At 43.0% G+C, this 22,808-nt stretch overlaps 2 protein-coding genes across 5 annotated transcripts; both read right to left on the reverse strand.

Annotated features, from left to right (window-relative positions):
• Positions 1 to 693: 693 nt before the first annotated feature.
• Positions 694 to 7,238, reverse strand: znf711 (zinc finger protein 711). Of its 2 annotated transcripts, none has more exons than XM_030396931.1 (8): positions 7,065 to 7,238; positions 5,928 to 6,008; positions 5,712 to 5,792; positions 4,580 to 5,419; positions 4,325 to 4,471; positions 4,020 to 4,199; positions 3,632 to 3,766; positions 694 to 3,491 (listed from the first exon to the last, which is right to left on the reverse strand). In XM_030396931.1, the coding sequence occupies exons 3-8, from the start codon at positions 5,788 to 5,790 to the stop codon at positions 2,311 to 2,313; spliced, it is 2,562 nt and encodes an 853-aa protein (XP_030252791.1). In that variant the 5' UTR covers positions 5,791 to 5,792; positions 5,928 to 6,008; positions 7,065 to 7,238; the 3' UTR covers positions 694 to 2,310. The 2 variants fall into 2 exon arrangements, with proteins under 2 accessions (XP_030252791.1, XP_030252790.1); XM_030396930.1 differs by having other exon boundaries at positions 5,712 to 5,814.
• Positions 7,239 to 7,660: 422 nt separating this feature from the next.
• On the reverse strand, positions 7,661 to 21,492 carry LOC115569005 (SLAIN motif-containing protein-like). Of its 3 annotated transcripts, none has more exons than XM_030396842.1 (9): positions 21,276 to 21,492; positions 19,909 to 20,582; positions 16,075 to 16,211; positions 13,689 to 13,811; positions 11,036 to 11,176; positions 10,613 to 10,942; positions 10,328 to 10,471; positions 8,813 to 9,104; positions 7,661 to 8,707 (listed from the first exon to the last, which is right to left on the reverse strand). In XM_030396842.1, the coding sequence occupies exons 2-9, from the start codon at positions 20,577 to 20,579 to the stop codon at positions 8,653 to 8,655; spliced, it is 1,893 nt and encodes a 630-aa protein (XP_030252702.1). In that variant the 5' UTR covers positions 20,580 to 20,582; positions 21,276 to 21,492; the 3' UTR covers positions 7,661 to 8,652. The 3 variants fall into 3 exon arrangements, with proteins under 3 accessions (XP_030252702.1, XP_030252701.1, XP_030252704.1); XM_030396841.1 differs by having other exon boundaries at positions 21,151 to 21,492; XM_030396844.1 differs by lacking the exon at positions 21,276 to 21,492 and adding an exon at positions 20,858 to 20,877.
• Between the last annotated feature and the right edge of the window lie 1,316 nt (positions 21,493 to 22,808).

Here is a 22,808-nt window from a genome sequence, read left to right on the forward strand (position 1 = left end):
ACAGCTGGGGTAGCATTTGGAAGATTGGTTGATATAGCTCAGCCTTCTCATACACTAAATCCTCCATCTATGCACAGGTGTGATGGTGGATGGGCAGGTGACTAAGTGAAACATTGAATTCCCACTCAATAACTGAAAAATGGTTATTTAGTTGCTGGAACAGCGATTAACATGACTTACTGGCATATTTAATCACTTCTCAGTGGCTGACTGAAGTTATACAATCACAACAAATGATGAAAATGTTGTGATCCAAGGTTCACTGCGTGGGCCGTGCTTCAAAAACAGACACTCATTAGAGGCTTTACAAAAATTAACAGCATTACTGAAACAAAGTGTGGTTAAGACATGATTCATGTTCCCAAAACGGATGTTTCTTCTCTGCCATGAAGTTTCACTGATCTAGAGGGAAGGAAAGGAGCACTGAGGGTAGAATGTGTCAAAACTTCAATCCAGCATGATGTCCTCCTTGAATTAGGCTTGCCAAAAAGCTTGCAGTATGAAATAAATAATCATTAAATATACATTCTGTCTGCTCCTTGAGTCCATTTAACGGTTCGTCTGTATAATCAATACAGAATACAACCAAACCTCTTTGATTATGTCTGTGCATATATCTGCATTAAATGGTGATAGATTGCTGAGTGAAGCTTGAAGAGCTTCTTTCTTGCAGGACAGAAAAGACATAAGGCGTAAAAAGATAACTGTTTATTTTGGTTCGTCCCCACCAGTAGTTTATCCACAATCAGACTGAAAGAAAATATAGACTAAGGTACACGAAATGCAGGGATTTTTTAATATATACCACAATTAATTTAATGGAGACAGCATATGTGCATACTTGAAAGACTAATGCCAATAACGATGACCACTGACTTCAAGGGAATAATCCCATTGTTTGGGATTGGGTAGGGGGATTTAGGACTGTAGGACGAGGGTCTGGGAAACTTGTTAGTGAGCACAAACAAAACACAAAACCCAATCACTTATCCATAGAACAAAACAATAACCACCCACCACTGTCACTGACAACTCAGTTTTGATGCAGTAATGGATCTTGCCCACTTGCTAGCAATAACACTCAAAACAATCTTTACCATTACCAACTCACAAAGCTCTGTTGTGTGTATGCACACATGTAATTAAAATACAAAAAAAGTTATTAAAGTGCTTTCTACTGACTCAAACACACAATCTCTGAGAGAATGGTATTGATACAGCATGTTTGAGAGTTAAAAATCACTTATTTTCTGATTAGCTGTGTTCATCAGTGCTTCAGGGATAAAAGTCCGACAGATGTAAGGCATGATTGCAATCAAATGGTTAGCTGAGAGAGCACATCTGTGTCATAGGTAACATCACACATACGTAACTTACAGTGGCAGTCAGATATAACAACTTCAGGGGTTATCAAACGTGAAGCAAACCATCTGTCAAGTTCATAGAATAATACACCTGTTAATTATCGACCCCATCATAGCAGATATAATAGTAGATCTTTGTGTCAGAAACATCTTGTGTACACTAAAGGGAAATTCTACTAATACATCAACTGCACCCTTACTCCTTGTTAAGACACCGCTGATCAGACCAGAACTTTTCTGACACACAACTTTAATGGAATATTGCCTATATTATACATGATTAATTTAATGGAACTCCAAATCCAAAATTCTGGAAGTTCAGCTGTTAGATTTATTGAATTTTTTTCATTTTTTTATTTTAAGGTGCGAAATGTGTGTCAACATCATTCTAAACCATTCATGAACTCATGAATGGCTCTGCCCCCTAAAGACAAGATGGCATTGAAAACAAATGTCAGGGTAAAAGCTGGTTAATAAGGAAAATAGATACTAGTCGGTACTATGGAGGCCAACGTCTCCTGTACTTGCTCCACATCGTCTGAAGAACTGGCATGACGTTCACAAAGCACCGCTTTCTGTTTTACAGGACACAGTCAACTTGCAGCATTTCAGCTGAGTGGGTATAAAAATATAGACATTTGAGACCCTGAATATATGTTCATATGTGATTTTCTGCAACAAAACAAAACACAATTTACAGCTGTCCCACTCAGTGTACACGCTGTCTTTTTCAGACTTCACCCCCATCTAAAATGTGTTCTTGAATTACCTCTGGGGAGGAGGATTACACCCATTACAACACAAAGCACACAACGGCATTTATAATGTTGTCGTCTTCATCAACAGCCTATGTCCGTCATTTCTTTGTTAATACACTAAAATTACCTCTGGGTGTGTGACACAGATTTACTCGGGAAGGAGGAGTGTGTTTGTGTGTGTGATGACATTACATCAACATGTCTTTGTGATGCCTGGCTATGTGCTGGCTCTTCTCCGAAGGCCTCCTAAAGCCCTTGGTGCAGTAGTCGCAGCGGTGGGGGTAGTCCTTAGTGTGAATGGAGATAACGTGACGTTTGAAGCCAGAAGCGTCCGTACTGTTATACTCACAATACTGGCACTGATAAACCTTTCTACCACTGTGTGTCTTCATGTGCTTCTTCAGCTCAGCGGGCTGACGGAAGCCTCGCCGACAGCGCTTGCACTTAAAGGGGAGGTCCTTTGTATGTAAGGACAGGATATGGCGACTCAGGGTGAAGGTGTCGGGGGCATTGAAGTTACAATGCCGGCACTGGTGCACCTTGTTGCCCTTGTGTGTCTCCGCATGCTTCTTCAACTCTGAGGGCCTGTGAAAGCCTTTCTCGCACACGTCACACTGATGAGGGAAGTCCTTTGTGTGAACGGAGATAATATGTCGTTTCAGGTCACTGGAGTTGGTGCTCTTGTGCTCACAGTGTGGGCACTGATGGGTCTTGTGGCCTTGCACCATCTCTATATGACGCTGGAGTTCGCGTGCATCAGCATAGGCTTGAGGACAGTGGCTGCACTTGAAGGGCAGATCCGCGCCATGCTTGCTCTTGATGTGAGTCTTTAGGTTGGACTGATCTGCACAGCGAAACTCGCAGTGCGGGCAGTGGTAGGGCTTCTCGCCTGTGTGGGTTCGCATATGTTTCTTCAGCTCTGACGGGTGGCGGAAGCCTTTAGCGCACTCAACACACACATGTGCAAAGTTCTTACTGTGCACAGCCAGCAGGTGACGGTTGAGCAGGCCCTGTTCAGCCGTCTCATAGTCGCAATACTTGCAGTGATGCAGTTTGGGCTCCCGGTCTTTTACGATGAGCTTGTCAGAGCCCAGAGGGCTGGACTCATGGTAGCGCCGTGCGTACTCCGTGTATTCTGGAGAGCGCTCACTGTTGTGGCTCAGCAGCTTGTGGCTCTCCAAGTGGTTGTGGAAACTGATCTTTTTGTTGGTGGTAAAGTCACAGTCTGTGCACTGGTACTTCTTCTTAAGGAGGTGGTCAGGATGGTTCTTCATGTGGCATTTGAGGAACCCTCGTGAGCGAAACTTCTTTCCACATATGTGACAGGGGTAGACAGTCAAAGGCAAGCCATCTGGTCCAATGATAACAGCTGGAAGAGACGGTTGGAAAAATAGGGGTGGAATTTGAAATAAAACCTTTTAAAACTGTGAAATGCTCATCATCAAGTTGTACAAATCTCTGTTTCTTGCACAACACAGTGCCAACAATAACCTCATTATTTGTTCATACCAGTCTGGCACTGTCGTGTCTCCGTTTTCTTCTTTTTCTTAGGTTTGGGTTTCAGAGCACGGTTTGCACCCAGCCCCTCTCGGATTTGCAGAAATTGTGTAGCTGCTCCATTCTTCACCTGATCAATGGTGTTACCTGCACAGACAGTTTACATTTAATCAGCAACAGGATAGAAGACACTGTTCATTGTGAGACATGCTTTGTCATTATAGGGATAAAATCTATAGGTTATTTTAAAAATGAAGTAAGCTCTAGGGCACTGCCATCTTATAAACACACCATAAATCCAAGCTGTGATAAATTATGTAACATTATGTAAAATTATTGATCTAAAGCCTTAAAACTGTCTGACAACATGGACTAAAATCTGTTTTGAGAAAGAACATACTGATGTCATCATCGTCATCATCATCACTGTCATCGTCATCATCGTCCTCCTCTTTCGGATGGTTCTTGACCGCCATGTAGACCATCTTGTCACGGCCAACCCCTAGTCTCCCTGATGATGCAGCTTCCAGGTCAGGATGGCCATTCTGGTAATCGTCCTCTGTAATTACCTCCGTTCCACCTGGGAGGGAACGGAAAAACAATTTAATCAGAGCCATGATCTACATTCGTTTTAACAGGAAAAAACTGAAGATAATTTCTTGTATTGTTGAAGTGACTGAATTGATTATTCTTCAAGTTACTTGCCTAAATCGTCATCTGCTTCAGCTTTGAAAATGTAGACCTTGATGACTTCTGAGCCATCTTCCTCTTTAGACTCCTTGTCTTCCATTACTTCAGTGCTGATTTCAAGGGGAGTGTCTCCTATGTCCAGCTTCTCTCCCACCTCATCCACTACAGGAACACAAACGGACTTAGTAACCAAAAATCAGCAATAACATTGTATTGCATAAGTAGTGTTTATTAATACAAGTTATGTCATAAAATTGCAAGCTGTCTTACAGGAGATCATGAGGTAATCCTCAGAGCTGCTTCTTGCATCATCATCCTCATCTGTCTGCAGGGGAACAGCCTCAGTTGGCAGCTGCTGGTGGATAATGGTCTCAGAGTTGGCCTCTGTCACCATCAAGCCTTCTGACACAAGCTGATGGTCCAGGGTGTTGTCCTGGTGCTCAGAGAGTAGCTCTGCCACAAACACCTGGTCTGGCATGTCATCATGATGGTGGTTTGAGTCCTGGATAAGGTCTGAGGTTAAGACGTGGTGGTGGTGATGGGAGTCCAGTGCTTCCTCTATTGCAACTTCTGTGCCAAGAATATTCTCAGGCATTATCACACTGTGTTCTGAGGTCACCATGTCTTCACTGGATATCTCATGGGCCTCTACACCTTGTGATTGCAGACTTTCCACATCTACCTCCAGACCCTCAACAACTTCTGCTTCTAAACCCTCCACTTCCACCTCCTCCTCCAGGCCCTCTACAACGTGAGCCTCCAGGCCCTCAACGTCTACCTCATTTTCCAGGCCCTCCACTTCCACCTCACTCTCTAGGCCCTCGACAACTTGAGCCTCCAGCTCTACCACCTGTGTCTGTAGCTCCTCAACCACCTCTGCTTCCAGGCCGTCTACATTTGCATGTAAGCTCTCCACCACTTCTGTCTCCAGGCCTTCAACTACCTCTGTCTCCAGGCCTTGAACCACCTGAGTTTCTAGGCCTTCCACCTCAAGCCCATGCTCCAGGAGGATGCCCTCATCCGTCATCACGTCAGAAAGAAGCATACCCTCCGGCACAGACACCACAATGTGCTCCCCATCAATGTGAGCCAGACCCCCCATGCCTGCAACTGGGAACACAAGACACGGAGAGGGGGGCATGACAAAGAGCATCAAACACAAAATGACAAAACTGCAACACAGTTTTATTTATTTTTTGCACTAGCTATAGTAAACACATGATGCCACAGCATCTTATATGTTTGTGAAGTTGTATATCATTTTACAGTGAAAATAAGATTTGGAGAAATTACAATATCATCTTTACACTTCACTTTTATTTTTACTTGTGGAGGAAATGAGCATGCTTAAATTAAGCACTTGGCAATAATGGTTGTGATCTTATCCCACTTGACCACCTACCAAAGTCTTGCATGATCATAGCGTGGGGCATCTTCAGCTCCTGAGTGTGCAGCTCCAACACCCCTCCTCCTTGATCCATGTCTTCACTCAGAAAAAAAAAAGACTGAAATTACAGGACACTGCGTTAACATGCTTCTTTCACTTTGTCTGCGCTTTCAAAACTGAAAGTGAATGCAAAAACTGGGGATGCCACACTGGCTGGTATTCAACACATACCTTCACATTTGATGATAAACCCTTAAAATAAAACCAACTGGATGTCTGATGTGCTTCCTTCCATCCAGGTAACCAATCCCTCTGTCAATGAAAAAAAACAACCAATTTGTACTCTGATTTCACTTATAATAGAAGGTAAACTAAGAGTAAGATAATTTCTATGTGTTCAGGTTTCTGATAGGGGAACTGTGTAACTATGATGCCCTCTTCATGAGTAAAATACACAAGAGATAAAAACTTATTTGCCACAGGGGAGGAGGGTAGTTTGTTGTTGCCCACTGGCTCCATCCTTTGCCTATCAAGAGTACTACAGGCGGCTTCAACCTGAGGCTATACTATAAAGCTATACACCTGGAGCTGGTTGAGCCTGATGGCTGCAGCCCGGCTGAGACAAAGGGTTGTTCCGCTCAGTGTGCAGGAGGACGGGCTGACAGGCAACGGCACTGATAGCACTTTGAAAATGATTCCTGCGTGTTTTTTGTGGGAGGAAATGCATTGCCGTCACATGACGATTCAAAATGAACCAAATATGTCATGTCTGCAGTGGTCTGTTGTGACGTTGTAGCGCCCCGTTTTCCACGGATATGAAATTTTCGGATAAAACTAACACTATGCTACCACAGTTATATTTCTGAAAAGTATTGTACTCTGGACTCTTTGCACGAGACTACACATGCTCTGAGTTTATGGCCGCCAATGAAAGTACCGCAGACGTTATGCAATGCATACTAGGGCGGCTACCGCCCTCCACCCACTGGAGCTAACTAGCAAGCAAGCTAGGGCTGGTCCTCCGAGCGCCATTTTGTTTTAGCATAACGGCTAATTCACAGAAATGCAACACCCGATATTTTACGGCACTTTAGCGACCACATTCGCACCACGTTACAGTGTGAACAGAGTTGTCAGCACAAGCAACAAGGCCATTTGCGTCCCGAAACGATGTTTTTTAATTTCGCCATCATTTTCGCGACGACCGCCGTCCACCAGGCTAGCTAGCCTGCTAAGCTAGGTGAAGCCGCTTGTGCCGCATTATCTTCCATGTTGTTTTTCCAAAAGGCTGAAAGAGGCCCGCTACGGCCGACTGGGCCCTTGCGTCTTATTCCACATGCCTTTCTGACCGATTCAAAATAATTTTACCTGATAACGCCGTCTTCAGACTCAATCGGTGTTTGTTCCCCTTCTCAGTTTTGTCTGTTATTGTTATGGTTTATTTTTGACGGTAAGCTAAGTGCGGCCTGCAGTTTTGGATCCCCGGGCACCCTTTGCTAGGCCTCGGCCAATCAGCTTGCTTCCTGACAAGCAGAGGGAGGGCGGGGGGCAGACAATGCGTGGCCTCGTTTACCGCTGATCCCTTACTATTTGCGTCATGCATAAGAGAGCAGAGCTACATTAACACAGACATTCTCTTAATGAGAACACATTTACGACCGGCTATTAGACACAAAATTCAAACATTATCACGCCAAGAAATAATAATTTTAATGTGATTGCAGACTGTGCGCTAACACTTTGTATGCGCAGATGAGGCCTGTAGGCCATTTTGTCACAAGGGGTGGGAAGCGTCGGCGAGCACTCATTTCTGAAGCGTTTGGTCATGCACCCAGGAAATATCCGGGAGCTGATGAATGGGACTGCTGCTGCTGCCCTGCGTTGCATAGTATGACTAATTAGCCTATGATGCAAAGACACCTCGACTTGGCATGCATGTGTCAAGATAAACAGAAATGCTATAATCATAGTTTCAGGGTAGACTTTATTATTCATTTTTCATTACAGCTCCAAATTTTTCAGAGGCACTCTGCATGAGGGTGCATAGCTGTCTAAGGCACATTGCCTTCGTGCATAAACATTTTTCTTTTTTACAGTGGTATCCAAAACCTAAACACTCAAAACCACCTCTGGATATGCAGTAGAAATGCCTGGAAAACACAGTATTGTAACAGTACCTTAATGAATCAGTATTACTTCATGTAATAGAAAGAGGGTTGCAGCTGAAATGCACCTTGGCACAAACCATATTTTTCCTTTTTTTGTATTTGTAAGGGCAGTGTGGTTTACAGGAGTTGCATTTGCTGTGTAATCAAAGAGTTGAACACAAATACAACACAAATCCGATGATAATTTCACAATGGACCAATCAGAAAAATCGTAACTTCACACATATCATTGTGGGACACACGGAAGATCTGTCATATTGCATTTACACAATGATGAAAAGGCTGAAGGGATAAGGAAAAAAACCCCCAACAAAACCAAGCATGCAACACTCAGCACCTTCATCTAGTAGGAATTCACACAGAGAAAATTAACAAACCAGCATTAACTTCATTTAAATTGTCTTCATATCAATTACATCACAGTAATACAACCCTTAATATTCCAGCAGTTTCTCACAATGACCATAGAAAAATAAGTAAAACTGACACAAACAAATCTTCTGGAAGCTCTGAGTTTGTCCACTTCACAAGTGGAGAGTGTGCATGAGTGCCTTCTTGTCTGCCTACACATCCTCTCTGTGTGGGTTGACAATGTTTCATGCGAGGGAAAAGAGATGAGTCTCAACTTGAATCCAGTGCAGCCCAGCGCTCCAGTCTGAAATGAGGGGACCAAGAGGTTGTACGACACATTTGTGGACAAAGTGGCTGTGTTTTCTGTACTAAGAGAGGTAACGGGGAGAGGTCAGGTGAGGGTTGCAGCAGTGAACCTCCTTCATCACCGGCCAGACTCAGTAACAGCCATCTTTCCAAGATTCATCTGAGATTTTAGCCATGCCCAAAGACCTATCAATAAAATAGGAAGTTAGACATTATTCACACAACATCTCAGCAAATTCTCCCTTAATAAAAATGACACATTCATCAATATCTTTCCATTTTAGCACTCACCTCCTGGTGGGCTGTGACAGTTTACTCCTTGTGGATGGCCCAGCCTGTCCTCTGCCCATGGCAGCCCTCCCAGCCCCAGTTGAGGCTCTCCCAGGTATGTAGCCTCCGCCATTAGCAGAGCCTGGAGACTGGACCCTGCGGCCACCTACTGCAGACGCTGCTTGGATAACAGGCAGACCTCTAGAAGGCTGACGACCTGGTCCCATGGACCCCGTGGGCGCGACAGCTTTAACTGGAGTCCGGAGGGAGAGAGGTGACTGGCCACTGCCACGCAGCCGACTACAAGCCATACCTTAAGAGTAAGAAAGTGACAGTGGTATAATAGATTCTCAACAAGCTACTTCTTTCCTATAAGTTGGGGAATCAAATAAATATTAATATACACAAAAAATAAATATGTAGCAGTTGAAATCAAACCCCCACTTGATGCATGTAGAAGCTGGAGGCAGCACGGGACTATCAAGGATACGTTTAGAGTGCTGGAATAATTATGCAGCAGGTGAGTGAAAGGAGCGTCACCTGTACAATACCTGGAATATGTCAGGGAAGATGACTGGTCAGGGAAATTTAGGATGGTTAGTGGAGCTCATGTAAGTAGCTGTGGCCAATGTACAGTAGGTATGTGTGCTTCTCTCAAACATTCAAACAGAGAGGAAAGGTGCGCTAGCTGCTAAACTAATTAATGCAATATAAAATGGCAAAAGCCTCAGGGAATAATGGTGACTGCCTCCTGGACAGTTAATATCGGTTGAAATGTTATACTTTAATTAAGCCATGCTTTACATGTCAGTGGAGTCTATTTAAAGTAAACTTTTCTGCACATAACCAGCCATAAATATCTTTACAATAATTAATACGTTGATTTTTTTTAAATAGCCAAAAGCAGAAAAGAAAAGGGTGTCAGCTTCTTCTGTTACTGATTGTGTTAAATGGACAGAAGATATCGTCTCATACTGATCGCTGGCCCCTGAAAAATGGTATCCAATGGCACCTCAGTTAAAACATTTAAAAAGGTACCCCCTGTGGAAACTCACTGCATGTATCCTTGAGATGTCATGCATGTTAAATACATTTCCTTCATCATAAAACTTTGGCAGAACCAAAATTCTGAAAATGCTGTGACCTGAATTCTATATGTTTGCTCACCAGCAGTCACCTTCTTTTCTGCCTGTTTATGCATTGCTGCCATCTGGAGATCAGTCCAATAGAGTAGAACCATTGCCAAGAAGTTGTACCATGTCATCCACATGCACATGCATGTGTGTCTCTGGGTGTGTGAATAAAAACCTCCACTACTAGTTCCATAGCCCTAGGAGTGGTCAAATATTCCAGGGTTTCCAGGGCTTTAAGAAGAACCTTCTTCTTAAAACAGAAGATATCAATAAATAATAGATATCGACCAAACCTTACCTGTGGTCATGCAGAGGTTAAGAATGGGTCCAGTGGTAGGATAATGGAGACACTACAAAGGGTTATACAGAAGTGGTGTGGAGCAGGTGAAGAGGGGAGGGTTACCTGTAGAGGGGGAGTGAGTCAGGTGGGACATGCGGTTGCCAGAGCTCTGGAGGTTAGCCTCCATGCTGCGGCTGTTTCTGACTGCTTCCAGGGAACGTAGGCTGGTGCGGGGAGCCAGATTAGGCATGCTGTGCCTCAACTCCTCTGGAACCACATACAAATCAAATTTAGGAACAACATGATGTGTGTCACTACAGCTTTATCACAACAGGGACCTCTGTGATGGTGACTCTGATCTTCTTGATCAAGGTTGTAAATGCTGTATTGTTACTGGTTGTAACTTACCCTCACTCTTTGCAAATTTAAGCAGCTCTGCACTGGGCCCCTGAAGAGATCGTCTGGGTGTTCTTGTGCGTGGGGCCCCCAGTCGGCTGCTGTATTCCTGACCGTGGTTTGAAGTGGAGGGAGACAGGCACCGGGGTGAACCTAAGGGTGAGGGGGTGAAGCGATGTCGTCGCTGGGGCATGGGGCCGAACTCATCCTCTTCATCCTCCAGGCTGTAAGTGTCAAACTCCTGATCGCTGTAGGTGCCACCCCGGCGCAGGGACTGCAGAGAGGCTGTGGAGCTGCGGCGTGATGCAGACGCTGAGCTGGAAGCATAATCCTGTCTCAGACCTGACACCAAAAAATGTTAAGTTAAAAAGTAGTCCTTGAACAATCATATGTGATGTCCAGCACATGTACATGCTCACAACCCCCTCTACTCACTCTCTTCCTGTAGGCGAGCCATGATCTGGACATCCGTGAGATCCTGCAGCTTATAGCCCATACTGATGGAGTCATCCGATGTGCTGAGCTCACTGTCTATGGAGGACTGTGAGCTTAGGGCTGATTGCATGCTTGTGGCACCTGTAAACACAGTGAGATACCTGGTACAACACAGTGCATCTCAAACGAAGAATGGTTACACTGTCAAGTACAGTTTCTGCAATTTATTTCCACTTGTGTTGGAGAGAATGACCTTACATTCTCAAATAGTGGCACTGCAACTTCATAATCATTCAAAACACTTAAGACTATATTATGTTTTTACATGGAATGAAAAGTTTTTCCCTGCACAACCACAGAAAAAAATCCAATCACAGGATGACAACTACCTTTCTAACCAGTATCCTGCCTCCAAAAAAGACAAATTTGAACTGATATGAAGCCCAGGTAAAATACTGTCTTGATTAATGGGCCCCTTCACACCCATAAGAGGACTATGACAAATGTGAGACTGTCACCCAAGTGGTTACTGAATTGATCAGTGAAGATTAGATGCCAAAAGGATCTGTCAGACCCTGCTTAGTGGATGACCGGGACTGATTGATTAGGTTCATACAACTGTATTATTGCTTCAAGGTAAGACATAAGTGTTGATGGAAAAAGTTTTTTAAAGTTGGAAAATAATTGAGTAAAGCAGCTCCATCAGTCACAATCAGCTGGAGGAAATGTGTCAAGTATCACCATACTGCAGCTAACGCAAAGACAGACGTGCTGCCTGTATCAGGACAGATATAAATTTAACATCTTTAACAGGTGGATATGCATTGTACTTAATCATCAGACTGACACAACCGATATTTGTGAATTTAAGTTGTTAACTCAGATACATTTCTGACAATCACCCTGGTCCGTTTAAATCAGGCATGTCCAAACTATTCCACGAAGGGCTGTGTGGCTGCAGGTTTTTGTTCCAACCAGTCAAGAGCACACAGTTTGACCAATCAACTTTCTGAAGACTAAGATCAGTGGATCAAATGAGTCAGGTCTGGTGTGCTGCTGCTTGGTTGAAAAGAAAACCTGCAGCCACATCGGCCCTTTGAGGAATAGTTTGGACATGGCTGGTTTAAATCAACACATCTCAGTCCTCCCTGCCTACACTACAGCCTTGCTGAGCAGTATCAGTCTAGAAAGGACTGTCTGCTGATGATGCCCAGGAAAGCTGTATGCAAAGTTCCCCCGGCAGATGTGTCTGTCTAATACAGGCCTAACATTCAAACTAAGACAAATGGGAAATGACAACATCATCCGGGGGCATTTGGTTATGTAAAACGTCTGGATTAGATGGGGTCACTGCCCACAAGCCAAGCATTTTCAAGTTCATGCAAAGATATGTTATTTACAGGGTCTCTGCACAGTGAAGTGCCAGATATAGTGAGACAATGTGAGGAATAACAAACGTGAAACTGTAACAATCACCACAAAGAACACCAGCACTGTACATTTCACACAGGTTAGCATTGTCAAACACTTTCCATATAATTTATTTCTATCCTGTGAAGCAGTGGTCCCCAACCTTTTTTTGCACCACGGACCAGTTTCATGCACGACATAATTTGACGGACTGGGGCGGGGGTTTGGGGTGCGTGTGTGATTCCGTGGTAATAAAATTATAGCAGTTGTCCACTTGCCGTCCATGCAGCTGCAGTTCAGCCACTTTAACAGCCAACTTCAATACAGTTCTCCCTCTTCTTCCGTCTCATCTTTGGGCCTTTTCCTTTGTTCTTTGCAAAGTAGCTCTCTGAAGATGTTTGTTTTCCACTAATCTCAGCTAGCTTGATTTTTTAGGGTATACCAGTCTGTGACTGAAACAGGTACGTGTCAAGTGCGCCAAGAGGAACAGACAGATGTTGTTAAAAGAGAATCCATTTTTCAAAATAAAACAACTTTCCGAGTATGATCGTCAATATAACGGAAATAAAATAACGTATTTATTCTTTCTCTGCGGCCCGGTACCAAACTACCCACGGACCGGTACCGGTCCGCGGCCCGGTGGTTGGGGACCACTGCTGTGAAGTACTTAAAATACTGTCTGTGTTTATTATAGAATAATCCTTGTGATTGCTGTGCAGTTATTTTTTGTTAAAAAAGAAAAAAAAAAAAGAAAAAACGCAACCTTTGTCAAGAAGCAAATACGTATATATATTTGCCCCTTTGTGACTTATTATTTTTTTCTCTTAGATAAGGTAGTCCCGAATCCTTTCCACAAGAAAAACTTACATAATATTCACTGTGAATTTTATTTTTTTTACATTTATTTAAATTTGTTCATGTTGTTTGTTGATTATAATACAGTGAATTTCCCTGCCTGGTAGAAGTTAAAAATCAATCTAGAAAACCTATGATATGTTTTGAAAAAACAGTTAATAGCAATGTGCAGTATATGCGACATACAGTAAACTAGGTAAAACATGCAACAATGCTAGAATGGACTTTAAAAATAACCATTCAGATTCCCCAGAGGACACACTGTTGATTCATTAGTGCACACACATAAACTGACCTACATTCTTACAATAACTGATGCCAAATCGCACTGTTGATTAGGGATTGTTGAGCAGAAACTGAAGAGCAGTGTGTTAATGTCATGCCATACCTGAAGTGCCACAGGTTAGTAGGGATTTGTTAGTTGATTTGTGGTACCCAGGAGAGATCAGGCCTGAGCCTGCCGAGGCTGCCTCTGCTGATGGGCTGCTGTACATGTTCCTCCATCGAGACGCTGCAAGGAGCAGGACAGCAGAGATTAGCTACAATATACACACTAAAGAGATGACACACATGAAGATTAAGTTAAATGTAGCTGGATGAATGTAAAAGGATATTAAGGGCCCCATTTTAATCATGCAACAACAAGTGCAGTATGAGGGCATCTCTAAGTACACCAGCAGCTGTATTAGTTCACGGAGGTACAGCAGTGCAAAGTGCTGAAGCGCTGAGTGAAGGTGAATCTATACCAGAGGGTGTGGTGATTAAGAAAATAACTGATCTCATCTCTCTGAAAGAACTGAGCCCATCCCAGCTCAACAAATACTGACTCCAGGAAATCCTGTAGTTGTCTGGATGGTACAGAGCATCTCGTTGTGTACACACAGCACCACACGCCTGTAGCCCGAGGCAGGTGGTGTGGGTCTTTATTCACTTATTAACAGTAAATGAGATAGGAAAAAATACTTTAAAAAAATTGTTTGGTGAACCACACTTAACAGGATTGAATAGCCATAGGACTAATTCACAATACAGTACCATTCATGATACATTGCCTGCAATTCGATAGATATATGATGCAGCACTACTGCTATAATTGACACATTGCAAGGAAATCATCTGACACCATGTCACAATATCTGTCTACCTGAGGATTACAGAATGCCACAAAAAGGAAAAGTGGAGAAATGATGTATTCATCAGCTGCATTATGATGTCAGTTTCACAACATTTGAAATGAAGTGAGATAAAACAATGTACTAAAAAATTGCATAGTGCTTAGCTTAATGCCTCTTTATCACACACTGACTACAACTTTTGCGTCACCCTTCAAATGTAATGTCAAGTAAGGCAGTCTTGGCCATTTTCTAATATGGTTTGCCTAACAGTAAAGGGGTTCACAGCAAGTGGCCAGGCAAAAAATAGCCTGTTGTAGGCCACATTTTGGGGGTTGTCAGTATGCAGATTAACTCTACCCACTGTGATATGATACACTAAAGGATGTTGTTAACAGAGATGATTTCAGCCCTTTGTTTTTTGTCTGGCAGGAGCCAGGAGGATAATCAATTGATACTCAAGTGGGTCACAAAGGTTTGAGTGATCAGTAAACCCTTAATGTTTGCTTAAAAATTACATATGTAGCTTTCTAAATTTACACTGACACCAGCACAAGGACCTGCTGACTATGTAAACACAAACACTTAAAGCACAACTCTCGTCAAAATGCAACCTAGGCTTTTTTTGTGAATGTATATTAGTCAAACCTTTGTGCTGGGGCACTCTTAAGCTAGCATCAAAATCGCTATTTTTAAAACACTAAGAAGGCTCGACATAACATGAAACTTTGCTCATAGTATCAGCAGGGTCTCTACACATGAACACGAGCATTGAGAACATTGTTTGTGTATAGAGCTGATAAATTCATCAGATTAAAATGTCTGTTTTTTTCATTTTGCAAAATATATTGCAATGTCAGTATTTTTGAAAATCCTGCAGCCCTACAATACAGACTGAGGTTTTAGATGATATGTAGACAGTCTGATGTGCTAGTGCATTAGTGAGTGAGAGAGTAACTCATACAGTTAATTTAGACGTCTTTTTAAACCTTTACTGCAAACCCTGTAGTTTCTGCAGTTTGAGTAAAACATGCTGTATGCCAACAGGCAGTTTCATGGCCCGGTGGTGCCGTTAAAAAAAAAAAAGAAAACCGTCCCAGGAGGGGGAGGTAATCCAACCCATCCCATGACTTCATGTGGTCATTCAGCCCTGGTGTGAATAGCTTTGTTGTTCAGGTTTTGCAGTGTGCAGGAAGTAGAAGCCGCAAGCAGGATAAATTATAAATGGGATCGGTTGGATCAGACACAAATTTCTGTCCACACGTAGAGACGTACACAGCATGTACACAACACTCTGGCTTTGTCATATGATTAAAAGACACACACAGACATGTGCACACACACAGCGGGGGTGAGCAGTAAATAAGACTGCAGCACATTCACAGAGGGAGGTAAGACTGTCTCTCTTGGCTGAATTAGGTGCTTGATTTAGGCCAACCACCTCCAAGGCAGCGGCATGTGACTCAGATACCTTCAGATACAAACATGTGTTTCTCTCTTATTAGGAAAGCTGTTGTTGGTTAGGATTTGGGATGAAATGAAAGATTGTTAAGGTTAGGGTTTACATAGAGAATATATAACCATGCAAATTAAAACATGTTTTGGATCAGGAATATCAGATATATGACACAAGATGCACGTATGTGTTCGTTAATTGCTTACTCTGGTCCAAACGGCTGATCAGCGTCCGACAAGCCATTTCTGTCTCCGGGCTGCGGTGGTCAAGAGCCTGCCGACACCACTTCAACGGAGACTCGGGGCCTTGATCCACAACTTGCTTTTTTGGCGACACATACAACCTGTGAAGAGGAGGTAGATGAGAAGAAAAGTAATTATTACCAAAAGAAACGAAAGCAATGATAGGAGGTAAAAGGGATTGGGTGAGGAATACAGAAAGGGGAATACTGAGGTTAAAAAAAGGCAGTTCATGGCCAGAAACACTAAGCCTAATCTACTTTTCACTGAACATGCTTGTCAGAAGTGCCAGTAACTGCAGAGTAGAGGCTTTGCATAAAAACAAGCTGCAGATTAGTTGGCACTGCTGGCCTGTAAGGTATTCACTTAATAGTATGAGCATGCCATATACAGTAGGAATGTTGCATGTTTGAACACAGGCAGAATTAACGCTTAACCCCTAAATGGTTTAACTGCAGAAGGACACTAAAGCAAAATCCTACATCACAAAGAAACAACCATGTCGTTTTGTTTACAATGAATCGGACCAAAGAGTGAGGGAGTAAAAACTTTAAGAAAGCTCATCAAATCGGAAAATACACTGACTTCTAAACATGGAGAAATTTTGTGTTATATTTGGAATGAGCTGTACATTCTACTGTCAATCTAGGAGCGACCCTGGTGGATTTTTGCAGCCACACAATGTCACGAGCTGAAACTTGACTTGGCGCTTCCAGTGCCTCCTTTGAGATGTGTCTGCTGTTGCCCCGGTGAGGGCAAACTGCCATCAGTTTAACACAAGCTTTGAACCAGTGGTCACATGGGCCGATCCTTTGAGGCAGACACACAAAAGGCCTGGACTGACTGGTTCTGGACCAATCAACTACAAATCATCTTCCCATTGGGCAAACACAAAAGGAGCCATTTCCCACTGGAATGACCAACAATTCAGAGAGTAATATTCAGGTCACACATCCTGCCACAGCACAGCTTCTGTGTGTGTGGTGGGGGGAGTGGAGCCACTTCTTTCATACATGAACACTGTGTTTGATGTGGATTGATGTTGTGCGTTCTACCGGTGTTTGATCAATTCACACTTGAGTTTCGGTCACATGTGATCACCTGGTTCAGTCACGCAAGAAACTGGGCCGCAACTGTAGTTTCATTAACAGGTTATGCATATATTTACCAGAACAATGTGATATAAGAAGTTACTGAGTTGAACTATGTTTCCAAGAACTATATTTTCCAATTTTTTGGCACGTATTCCAAAAAAGACATGATTCCTACTTCGATGCCTACATGGCAAATTACAACAAATATTGCACTAATACTCCAGTGCCTCCAGGTGCCCGTGTTTACTCTGATTACTAACACACCCTTTCATCCATTCAACCACCTTTTTGAAAAAGTGGCTTTATGATATTTGTGCATATTCAAAAACCTGTCTATATTCAAGTATTTCAGGATTTTTTTTTGTGTTTCTCCTTCTGACCAGAAATGTGGGCTTTTCTTTTGCGCACGCCTCTCTACCCCACCACTGCAAAAATCTGTTACGCAAAGAGCTGACAGCCAAGAGGCTGTGTATTGCAAAAATTCAGAATGTATTCGTGTCCAAATAATGCTCCAAGAACCTAAATAATATTGGCATGTGCCACATATCTTAATCTGCCAATCTCAAAAAAGACAAAGACATAAAACATTTAAGATGCTGGAATCTGAAGTGTTGATGTTATTTCCTCAAAAAAAAGTATAAGAACTAGATGGACATTCATATGGCATTCATAGCGATTATCAATGACTTTGGGTCATTGAAAAGCCCTATAAAAATAAAATTAATAATAATAATAGCCTATCCTTATAAAGTCTATACTATACCACTTTTTTTTAAAATGGCTTGTGCACGTTTACATCACAATTCATGATGTAAAAGTGTACAATTATTATTTTTTTTCAATCATGAACTGTGTGCAGGTAATCCAATTCATCTCCTGTGCAGGTTTTATTCTATGAATCAAAACCCCACAAGAGGAGCTCCTGCAGTTGCTCTAAGTTCCAGTGTTTCTGTCCTTGTTGCAGTCTGGTCACACTGGGGGCCTCTCGCATCACATGCTGTCCAATCCCACCCAAAGCAGTTTAGCCATGTGGCAGCATTGAGCCCAAAGCAGATGAGATTATGTCGCTGTTAGGATTACTGGATGTTTTGGCTATGATAACCTCACGAAGCACATATGGTATGGCTAATTATGTGAAACTGAAAATAAGTCATGAATGGTCTGGCTATTAAGCCCCTGAGGCTCAGCTGCTAAACTAGCCATCGGGAAGACAATATGGTACCGGTTCCAGGCTATGCAATGTACCCAGCGTAAACAAACATGTCTAGCCTGGTATTTGGCATAAGACTAACATGGATTATGAGTAATTAACCCTCTATTACTGTTCTTTTTTCGGTAATTATATCCTGCCAATTAAACCGGAGGAAATGTGCAAAGTTCATCTTATTCCAGAACAAACTGCTCCTTATAAGCTTCATTCTGACCTGCTATCAGGAATGAACTAATGCAGATATAGCTTTGTTGCTCTATAAATACGTTATGTAACAAGGCTTCATGAATGCAGATCTATGTCTGGTCTATCCAGCAATAACGATAATCATTGTTTTAATAATTTTCCAACATCGCTTTCCACACTGAAACCACTTGATAGAACACTCCTGGGAGTTGCAGTATTTTCATTCATGCTTTGTTTAGAACTGACAGCTTTTTGTTCATCATAACCTGTCAAACAGGTAGCAGACAGGTCATGCCTGTTGTTCCCTGAAGCATCAGTACAGAGTCAGGTTGAAAAGACAACCAACAGCCTCTCGCTTCTGTGTTCACATGTCAGCTGCTTCTGAAATAATTCTTTCTGGCTGGCTGCCCTTTCTTTTTCTGCCTCCTCCTCACTCTAGCGTCGTTCTTCTCCCGCTTTTCTCCATCACTAAACCATGATATTTTCACCCAGTAAGAGTGAGTAATCAAAGTCAGTGATACAAATTGAGCAAAGCTTTTAAATAGTACAGGGCAATACATTCATATTATAACGATTAAGGCTGCAACTAAAGAATATTTTCATTGCATACCGTTTTCACAATTAATCAATTTGTTGTTTGGTCTATAAAATGTCACAAACTTATTTAAAATGTAGATCAGTGTTTTCCAAAGATGATGTCCTCAAATGTCTTGTTTTGTCCACAACCTAACTATTTTTGGTTTACTGACACAGAAGAGTAAAGAAATAAGTAAATACTTACAATTAAGATGCTGGAACTAGAGAATTTGCTTTTATTTACTTTAATTTAATTTACCAGACTGCTCTATTTGTTCTTCCACTTGTTGTTACCCACTTAAAATACTGATATGTTAGTTTAAGATCATGTTGCCCTGCCCCAATACAGATGATAAAGAAGCAGTTTGTGTCTTTGCCAAGAACTAAGTCTTATTTTAAACTCAAATAACCTACAGTTCAGGCTACAGTCACTGCCCTGTGGGGGAATAACACACTTTAAATTCAACGGTTAAAATAACAAGAAACTGCATGTGACTCATCTGGCTGAGGGGCTCCTCTACCTATACACAGGCAACACACATACTTTGAATGGGACGTCCCTGTAGACCACGTTCCAGAAACCAACTTCCTCTGAAGATGACTAATATGCACTGCGACATATTATGGATATTACTTGTGATCCCTCTAACATTTAAGGATGTTTAGGCTGAAAATAAGAGGCTATCAAAGTTTAACTAGAGAACAGAGACAGTAAGTGCAGACAGTAAAACATACCAACTGTCCTCGTCCTCTACTTCTGCACACTCATCCTCCAAATCTAGGACATCCACTTCATCCAGTGCACTTTGGTCCACCCCTGAGTCGCTCTCTGCAAGTGTCTCTGACTCATAACTTCCCTGAGAGGGGCTCTCTGGCGTCTGGCTCTGCTCCCCGCACCGCCCCCCTCCGTTGCTGTAGGTCAAGGTGAGGAAGCCCCCACACGGTCCCCGTTCCTCGTCATCTACCTCTTCCTCCTCTTCATCCCCTTCCTCCAGCCTGTTGGTCACCGGCAGAGGGGACATCTCCTCACTGCTGCTGCTGTCCTGGGGGGGGGACAGCTCAAAGTCTGTGCTGCCCAGATCTCCACTGTGCTCCAATGTGAGATGGGAGTTGGACACCCCTTCACAGGTCAGCCTTTCGTTGATGTTGGCCGTAAGGTTGCTGTTGCTGCTGGCTCCTCTGTGGATGGTGGCCTTCTTGCTCCCCCTGTTGCGCAGGGTCTCATTCTGGACCTCCAACCTATGAACGAGCTCCTGCAGCTTTCGGACCTCCTCCAGCTCCACCCCTGCCAGGTCTTGAGTCCCCTCCACTTCCTCCTGGCACCCGGGGTTCGAGCCCTCCATGAGGCCGGTGGGACTGCCACTGCCTGGCTGGGGGACCACGCTGGCACTGTCCGGGACCACCATACTCTGTTTGGAGTGAGAGTAACATTTACATGATTATAACACACACACACACACACACACACACACACACACACACACACACACACACATGGTCCATACATTAACCCACGAGCCCAGGCTTGATAATCCTACATGCAAGCTTCACGGTATGTTGCAGTGTAACCAGTGAATGGGGCACTATCAGCCAGCAATACAGTCTCAACTCCAACACAAATACACGTGTTTGCAGTAAAAAATAAAACAACCAATGAGCAGCAAACGACACGTTAAAAACATACAAAAGACTGCAGTGGCCGCTCAACTGGTTCAACAACTGGCCTCTTTCAGCCTACAATCACCAATATTTACATGTCGCCGATCACTCCTCTCTCCTCGCAACGTTGCTAACTCTGCAACTGCAATTAACGGTTCCGACGCGAGCAGCTAGCAACACGAGAGGATGCTGTACACAATTAAAACCAGTGAGCCCACAGCAGATATTTGTTTATCACACACACTCATACGTGTACATTTGGCCACTCTAGGGTTTTTGTTAGCCCGGTTAGCACGCTATCAGCAAACACAATCGTACCGGTGAGTGCGCCGTGTTGTCCCAGTTGTCCCAGCGAGCCTGATGACTGAGCCTGCCCGCCACTAGCCGCTTAAACTCCTCCGTGCACCCGCGACCGCATGAATGAAGCAGCTAATTACAACCACCTTGAACACCGGGTCCTCCGCTCGGATACTGATTGTCGAGGCGCCGCGACGACTCTCGGTCAGCTATTCCATGTTCTCTTGTTGCTCCGGCATCACCGACCGCGTCCACCATGTCGCTCAACGCTAACTAGCTTGTTGATGGACTTTAGTTAGCCCCAATGAGCAGACCTGCAGCAGAGCTCCAGTGAGCCCGCAGCTCGCCCCTCCCCCTACTCCTGTTCCCGGTCATTTGGCGCCCTCTAAGGGAGGGAGGTGGTAGTGCAAACACTTCACTCTGTAATCTATTGTGCAGCCATTGGGTGTCGCTGTTTGCATAATAGTGTAACACACCACTGTGTTAAAAGAAAGAAACCTGTTGAATATTTGATCTGAAGTGACTAATAACAATGAAGAATAGCAGCCATTCTTCAATAGGTAAAATGTACAAAATAGTTTTTTGTATTAACTCCTAAGTACTTTATGTTTTGTACATTTCACTAATACATAAAGGTGCACTATATGGTTTTGAGAAGGTGCATTTTAATCAGAGAGAAACATCTTCATTGACTTCATTAAACTTTAAGGCCTTAACTGATTAAATAAACAAGCTTTCTTCTTTTTGTATGACTGAATAAACTGAATCTCAAACTGACTTTAAAGGACAACATTGTATTCATATGTGGTGGACCCTGCCACCTTTCTAGCTTCAAAACAGTGTTCAGGGGACCTTATTTTCCTCTGAGAACAGTTAGTTTATTCAGTTGTGGGAAAAAAAATTCATGTCTGAATTTGTATTATTACCTCATTAACATTGTAAATGTTACAATTCTGAGTTTGATGTCTTCTCCAAAACGACTCAGTGCCCCTTTAATCCTCTTTATTGTATTAAACTGGGCACAGTGTGTGACTCCACTGGGAACCCACTGGTTGTTACTGGTTTTTGTCTTGTACCATACATTTTTGCAGCAATCTCTGGCACAACAATTTCCTACAGGATGAATCAAGTCCTTTCTTGTCTTATCTTAGAATAAATGCTTCAGACTTCACAGAGAAAAAACTGCTGAGTTTTTTTTTTTTTTTAACTCAGCAGTTAATTTTCCAAGCTTCTTGCTCCACAAATGATATGAATTCAACAGTCTATCAGCTGTTGGAGGGGGACCTTGGAGTTCACAGCTGGATAGGTGGGCCCGGAAATCCCAACTGTTGGGCTGAATACAAGCCAGTCATTTATGCTTGACTACAATTTGTCTGTACATGCAAAAACAGTGAACAGTGAGACTGCTCATGGAAGTTAATGACTAAATTGTGGTATGAATTCATGTAGCAACACTGTTACTGGTGCTAAAAAGCTATTGCACACTGTGGTTGAGGTAGTGGCTGTGTTGTGTTGTACTGTGGGCGCTGCATGCAGTTTAATTCCGTCTATTATTTTTGTTGGTCAACTTAGGGAAGTAATGATGCTGCTAAAATAACCTGTCTAACTTGTTTTGCAAGAGACAATAATCATGTGCGCTTATCACAATGTTTATGCAGGCTCATATAACACATGGATTG

This window comes from Sparus aurata, chromosome 18 (assembly GCF_900880675.1).
Source record: "Sparus aurata chromosome 18, fSpaAur1.1, whole genome shotgun sequence".
In the NCBI taxonomy this organism is placed as follows: domain Eukaryota; kingdom Metazoa; phylum Chordata; class Actinopteri; order Spariformes; family Sparidae; genus Sparus; species Sparus aurata.